General features: G+C 42.4%; 1 protein-coding gene across 1 annotated transcript; it reads right to left on the reverse strand.

The window, feature by feature from the left end:
* Positions 1-1,096: 1,096 nt before the first annotated feature.
* LOC138885190 (uncharacterized) lies at positions 1,097-2,986 on the reverse strand. The gene has a single exon (XM_070166100.1). The coding sequence runs from the start codon at positions 2,984-2,986 to the stop codon at positions 1,097-1,099; it is 1,890 nt and encodes a 629-aa protein (XP_070022201.1).
* Between the last annotated feature and the right edge of the window lie 3,596 nt (positions 2,987-6,582).

Here is a 6,582-nt window from a genome sequence, read left to right on the forward strand (position 1 = left end):
TTTTGCTGGCCCAGCACTGCCCCCACTGCGTAGTCACTAGCGTCACACATTAGTTCGAACGGTTGCTCCCAGTTGGGGGCAACAATGATGGGTGCTGTGACCAGCCTCTGCTTCAGCTTCTCAAACGATACCCTGCAATCATCAGAAAATACAAACGGGTGATCTTTCTCTAATAACTTGCAGAGAGGATTGGCGATTTTGGAGAAGTCTTTTATGAACCGCCGATAGAAACCGGCATGTCCAAGGAAACTCCTGATTGCTTTGACCGAAGTTGGTGGAGGCAGCTTTGCTATTACATCAACCTTTGCTCGATCTACCTCTATTCCCTTGCTTGACACCCGGTGCCCCAGAACTATGCCTTCTTGTACCATGAAATGGCACTTTTCCCAATTCAGCACCAGATTTGTCTCGATGCACCTTTTCAGCACACACGTCAGATTCACCAGGCACTCATCAAATGAATTCCCCACCACTGAGAAGTCATCCATGAACACCTCCTAAAGGCCATCATGCACCGTTGGAATGTGGCGGGTGCATTGCATAGGCCAAAGGGCATCCTCCTAAAGGCATAGATGCCATAAGGGCATGTGAAAGAGGTCTTCTCTCGATCCTCAGGTGCAATGGAAATTTGATTGTACCCTGAGTACCCATCCAGAAAACAAAAGTGTGACCTCCCTGCTAATCTATCCAGCATTTGATCAATGAAGGGAAGTAGGAAGTGGTCTTTCCGGGTGGCTAGATTCAACTTTCGATAATCCATGCAAATTCTCCAGCCTGTGACGGTTCTCGTTGAGATTAGTTCATTGTTGTCATTCTTCACAACCGTCATTCCACCCTTCTTAGGCACACATTGAACTTGTCTAACCCAGCTGCTGTCAGAGATTGGGAAAATAATTCCCGCATCTAACCACTTTATCACTTCTTTCTTCACCACCTCCTTCATATTCGGGTTCAGCCTCCTCTGATGTTCCCTGGAAGGTTTGTGCCCCTCTTCCAGCAAAATCTTATGCATGCAGTACGCGGGGCTGATCCCCTTGATATCTGCCATGATCCACCCAATGGCAGTTTTGCATTCCTTCAATACCTGTAGAAGCTGTTAAACCTGCACATCTAACAAACCAGATGAGATAATAACAGGTAGAGTGGAGTTAGGTCCCAGAAATTCATACCTGAGGTGGCCTGGCAATGGCTTTAGTTCCAGCTTCGGTGGTTCTTCAATGGATGGCTTAGCTGGAGGAGTCTCCCTCTTTTCTAAGTGTAGGGGCTCAAACTCTAGATTTCTTTCCCAAAACCCTCTACCTTCTAATGTCAACACCCATTCTGCCAAGTCCTCACCGTTCACTTCCTCCAAATTCGTCAAACATGCAGCGAGGGGATCCTCAATCGTCAACACTTCATCATCAGACTGAACGATTACATCCACGGTATCAATAAGAGAGCAACTTGCGAACTCACTTGGGCGCCTCATAGATTTCTGCACATTGAATATAATCTCTTCGTCATTGAGCCTCATCTTAAGCTCTCCGGTCTCACAATCAATAAGAGCTCTCCCTGTGGCTAAGAATGGTCTTCCTAAGATGATAGGAATTTCTTCATCTACTTTGCAATCCAATATCACAAAGTCAGCAGGGAACACGAACTTCCCCACCTGAATAAGTACATCATCAAGGATCCCAAATGGACGCTTCACAGTCCTGTCAGCCAGTTGCAACAGCATAGAGGTGGGTCTAGCTCTCCCAATGCCCAACCTCTTGTAAATGACCAGGGGCATAAGATTAATGCTGGCCCCTAAATCACAGAGTGCTTTCGCAAAAGCAAAGTTTCCAATAGTACATGGAATAGTAAAACTCCCGGGATCTGAGAGCTTTTCAGCAACAGGTCTAGTTACCACTGCACTGCACGTCTGAGTAAGTGTCACTGTAGCCAAGTCTTGGAAGTCAAATTTTCGGGACATTAAGTCTTTCATCATTTTTGCGTATCCAGGCATCTCCTTTAAAGCTTCGATCAATGGAATATTTACCTGAATTTGCTTGAGCATCTCAAAGAACTTTTTGTATTGCTCCTCCTTTTGGTGTTTAGCCAACCTCTGCGGAAATGGTGCAAGAGGTCTTTTCTTCCCAATCACTTGGGACTTTTCTTTCTCAGCTACTATCTCTACTACTGGCTCTTCATCTGCTTCAGCAACTTTCTCGGTCTCCTGCTGAGTATTCTTTTCTTCCTGAGCAGGCTGGACTGTCACTTCTGTCAGCCTTATGGATTCATCCAGCTCAATGGGTACTTGAATAAGTGTCTCAGCCTGTATATTGTCACGAACTCTCTCCTGCTCTTCATCGAGATCCCTGCCATTACGGAGACTCACCGCCATCAGCTGCTTCGGGCCCTGATCTTTAGGATTGATTTGGGTATCTGCAGGTAGCGTTCCTTGAGGACGATTATTCAGAGACATTGAAATTTGGCCCACCTGCACTTCAATATTTTTGATAGCTGCGTCATGTGCATCTACTCTCTCATTTATCTTCGCAGTGGACCCAATAACCTGCTGCATCATTGCTTCCAGTCTCGCAAACCCATCGTCCTGTCTTCCACCATGCTGCTGCTGAGGCGGGTGGTACCCCTGCTGCTGATTGTTGTACCCCTGGGATCTAGGATACGGAGCCATGTTGTTGGGGGGTCTCATACCTCCCATGTTTCCAGCGTTATATTGTGGCGGATGTGGTCTGTACTGTTGTTGAGTTTGCTGACCCCAGTTCTGATTTCCCTGTCTCTGACCCCCATAGTTAGCTACATAGTTCATATCTTCAGGGTGTTGATGATGATGATCAAGCTCTGTATTCCAAGGATTAACAACTGGTTGACTAATACAAGATGTGCACAAGCCCCCATTGGTAGTGTCTACTATGTGTACCTGCTGTTTCTGTTCTGATTCCTTCACCTTTTTGGTGAGGATGCTCATTTGTGTTAGGAGGGTCGCCATATTTTCAGCCATAGTGTTCGAAGGATCAAGGGGCACTGAGTGTACTACTGGAGTGATGGGTGCATTCCTGGATGTCCATCCCGAATTCTATGCCATTTTATCAAGTAAACTCTGACCTTCTCTCCATGTCTTGCTCAAGAATGCCCCACCAGTTGAAGCATCCACAATATTCTTCAAGCCATCCGACAGTCCCATATAAAATTGTTGTCCCAACATCTGTTCTGGAATACCATGATGTGGACACATAACCAACATTCCTTTGAACCTGCTCCATGTTTCATGCAGTGTCTCCATTGGTTTCTGCTTGAAGCTCACGATCTCATCAATTTGTTGGGCAGTTTTGTTGGGTGGATGAAACTTGTTATGAAACTGCTTGACTAACTCATCCCACGTTGCTATAGAATTTATGGGGAGTGAGTTTAGCCAAACCTGTGCAGCTCCTGTCACCGAGAATGGGAACAATAATAACCTGATAGCCTCTGGAGTGACATTGGGCTACCTTTGGGTCTTGCAGATCGACAGGAAGTTCTTCAAGTGTTGCTGAGGATCTTCAAGTTGTGTCCCAGAAAAGAGTCCCTTGTTTTGCAATAAGTGCAGCATATTATTTGTGATCTGGAACGACTCAGCTTGTATTGCAGGCACAACTATGGCAGTAGCTAAATTGTCAGCTGTGGGCTGTGCCCAGTCATACAGTGTACCCTCGGGCACCAGAGGTGTTGCGTCTCTGACATTCAAGTTGATTTGCTCATGCCTGCCATTTCCGTTAGGGTCGATTGCGTCTCCCATGTCAGTTTCGAATTTGTCTGTTTGTTGAGGTGGTTAAAGTCTTCTGTTGGCACGGTTAAATGCCCTAAATATTTTCTCAGGGTCTGCGAGTCCTTCAAGTAGTTCTCCAGTCCTCGTAGAGTTTCTAGGCATACACCTGCGCAACCAGCTCAACAACCGTCAAAAATTTCAATCAAAAATTGGGTGTAGAGAAACTGCCTACGCGAAGAATTTTTGTATTTCTAGCAATGGTAATTGATAATTCCGTTAACTCCCCGGTAACGGCGCTAAAATTTGATCACGCCCAACTATGCCTTATAAAAAGGATAATGCGGACGTTGCAAATATAACCTGAGTATTCTGCCCAGAGTCGAATCCACAGAGAATTAACCTATCAATCACTATCTTTAGAACTACTAAACTCTTGAGAACCAATTTCCCCAAACGTTTGAATCACAGTTGATGGTGTCTTCAATAACTAAAATTGCACGTAAATAAACAGTTGCAAACTAAGGATGCTAAGGTTGTAAACAATGGTGAGAAAAAGCTAAGGTAAAGATTTCCCCTATTGATGGAATCCCTTCTGTTTATGCGTCATACAAATTTACTAACACACCTCTATCAATCATGAACACTTTTCTTATCGTAAATCTCTCCCGAGTAATCACAGTAATATACTATTGCACTCTCCCGAGATACACTAGCTAGCTTTAATTAACACAGTTCACTTAAGATTGCACCCAAGGCTTCGTTATCCCTAATCCCGCCTTTAAACCCGCAGTTATAGATTCCTCTTATACTTTAGGAGTGGTGTTATTCAACAATAACCTAAATATGCACTCTCTCCCGAGTTATGCACACTAAATAGGCACAGCTAATTGAGGATCCTGTCAATTAACTACAACAAGAACATAGTTGAATAAATAAAGATTGAAACTAGCAATTTGTATTCACATAAACAAGAAGTTCATCCCCCAATGGGTTCCATCAAAACCTTAGACAAAAGATTTAGCTACTCATAACTATGGGTAAATAAACTAAAACAATGTTCATCATAAAACTTGCAAGAAACATAAAGAGAAAAAAAGAAACCAAGATGTTTTGGGTGATCTCTCACACTTGTTCTTCTTCCAAAACTACTCTCCAAAAACAATACATGCCTCTTTTGGGCGGAGTCTAGTGTTTAAAATAGGGTTTTGGGCTGAAAATCCCGTGTTTTGCACTTTAGTCCCTGAACTTTCCGCCTCCTGCCGCGGTAGAACCGCGGCCAAACATGGCCTCTGATCTTCCTTCTATCCGCGAACATCCTTCACCGCGGTTCTACCGCGGTCGCGGTGGAACCGCGGTAGACGCAGTTTTCTGATTCTTCAGCCTGTTTTTGCGTGGTTCACTTGGGATATTTCATGGTTGGCCTTTCTTTCTTCATTTTTTTCACTCCAAAAGTGCTCCCTAACCTTCCTTAGTCATATATAACCTGCAAATCATTAAAAGCACTAATAAGAGCATTTTGTTATCACTTTTATTATCAAAACTATGCCAGAAGGCGGTTATTTAGGGTCTGAATAAAGTTAAATTCACCTATTATCATGCATCAACAAATACATTTGGGCAACAACTATGTAACATTGCGTCAAACACCTTAGGTTTCTGAATATCATCCAAATCAGCTACGAAGTGAGAGACATAAGCATTTTCATTTGTGCTTTGGCATGTTGTTGAAACAGAAGAATATTCCTATGTTGTTCTGGTGAAAATTCTAGGAGACATTTCATCAAACACATGCTTGGCCTTTGAGTTACCAACTTTGAATGCAGATTCTAACTCATAGAAGTTGGAATTATGGCGCAAATCAGCTAAAGGATATACCTGAGCCTCAGACGAATCCAGAGTAGAGTGATTAATGTAGCTATGATAAGCAATGGATGAATCGTCCAGCCTCCTCTTCGAATCTATGGCAGGTTGTTTCCGAAATCGCAAAAATATTTTTTCCTTGAAATGGTTCTAATCATAGAATTGTTTGTTGCGAAAGAGCCAATCGAACCAAACGAGAGCATCACCTTCAAAGTAAAAATATGGAAGAGGTAACCAGTCTTCCTCGGAAAAACCAAGGAATTTGAAGTAACGTTCTGCCCGATAAACCCATTCCTCTAGGTTGCCATTGCTGAATTTATCTAGTATCACCGCTGTCATTGGAGTTCGAATCGATGAAAGCACCAATGTTATGTACCCGAATTCGCAACACAGATAAATGAGGGAAATGATAGGTTTAATTCATAAATTCAAAGAGTCAATCATTACAATAACAAAAACTAGAACTACGAAGGAGATTCAGAGAAGAAGAAGAGAGATCAAAGGGAGAACAGAAAAAGAGAGTCCAGAGGAAGAATCCAGAAGAACCAAACGAGAGGGAACATAATTCTCAATAATGCGCATCCTCCCAAAAATCATATCGATATTCTTTTAATATAATACTTCTTGGGCTGACTACTCAACCCGAATCCCAAATTAACCTGACCTCATTGCTTGTTCTTAGCCCAAAGCTCTTCTAATCCCAATAGTTATCTCTGTGTGGATATCTTTATTGGGCTGGGGTTGATTCTTAAAAATTAAGTTAAAACTTAACTATGCAGGATAAATAAGTTTCTTATGTAGTATAGATAGGTAAAAATCCCTTAATTTTTAATACATTTAAATTTGGGAAATTACCAGCTATGTCAATTTATAAGTAGCTTATTACAAAAATTAGTCAATTGATAAAATATTACTAATATTAGCCAATTAGCTACTTGTAGCAAAAAAAAATTAAATTTTTGCTTTGTTTTGAGTGGGTGTTATTAGATGGA

The sequence above is a fragment of the Nicotiana sylvestris genome, chromosome 2, assembly GCF_000393655.2.
Source record: "Nicotiana sylvestris chromosome 2, ASM39365v2, whole genome shotgun sequence".
NCBI classification, from domain to species: domain Eukaryota; kingdom Viridiplantae; phylum Streptophyta; class Magnoliopsida; order Solanales; family Solanaceae; genus Nicotiana; species Nicotiana sylvestris.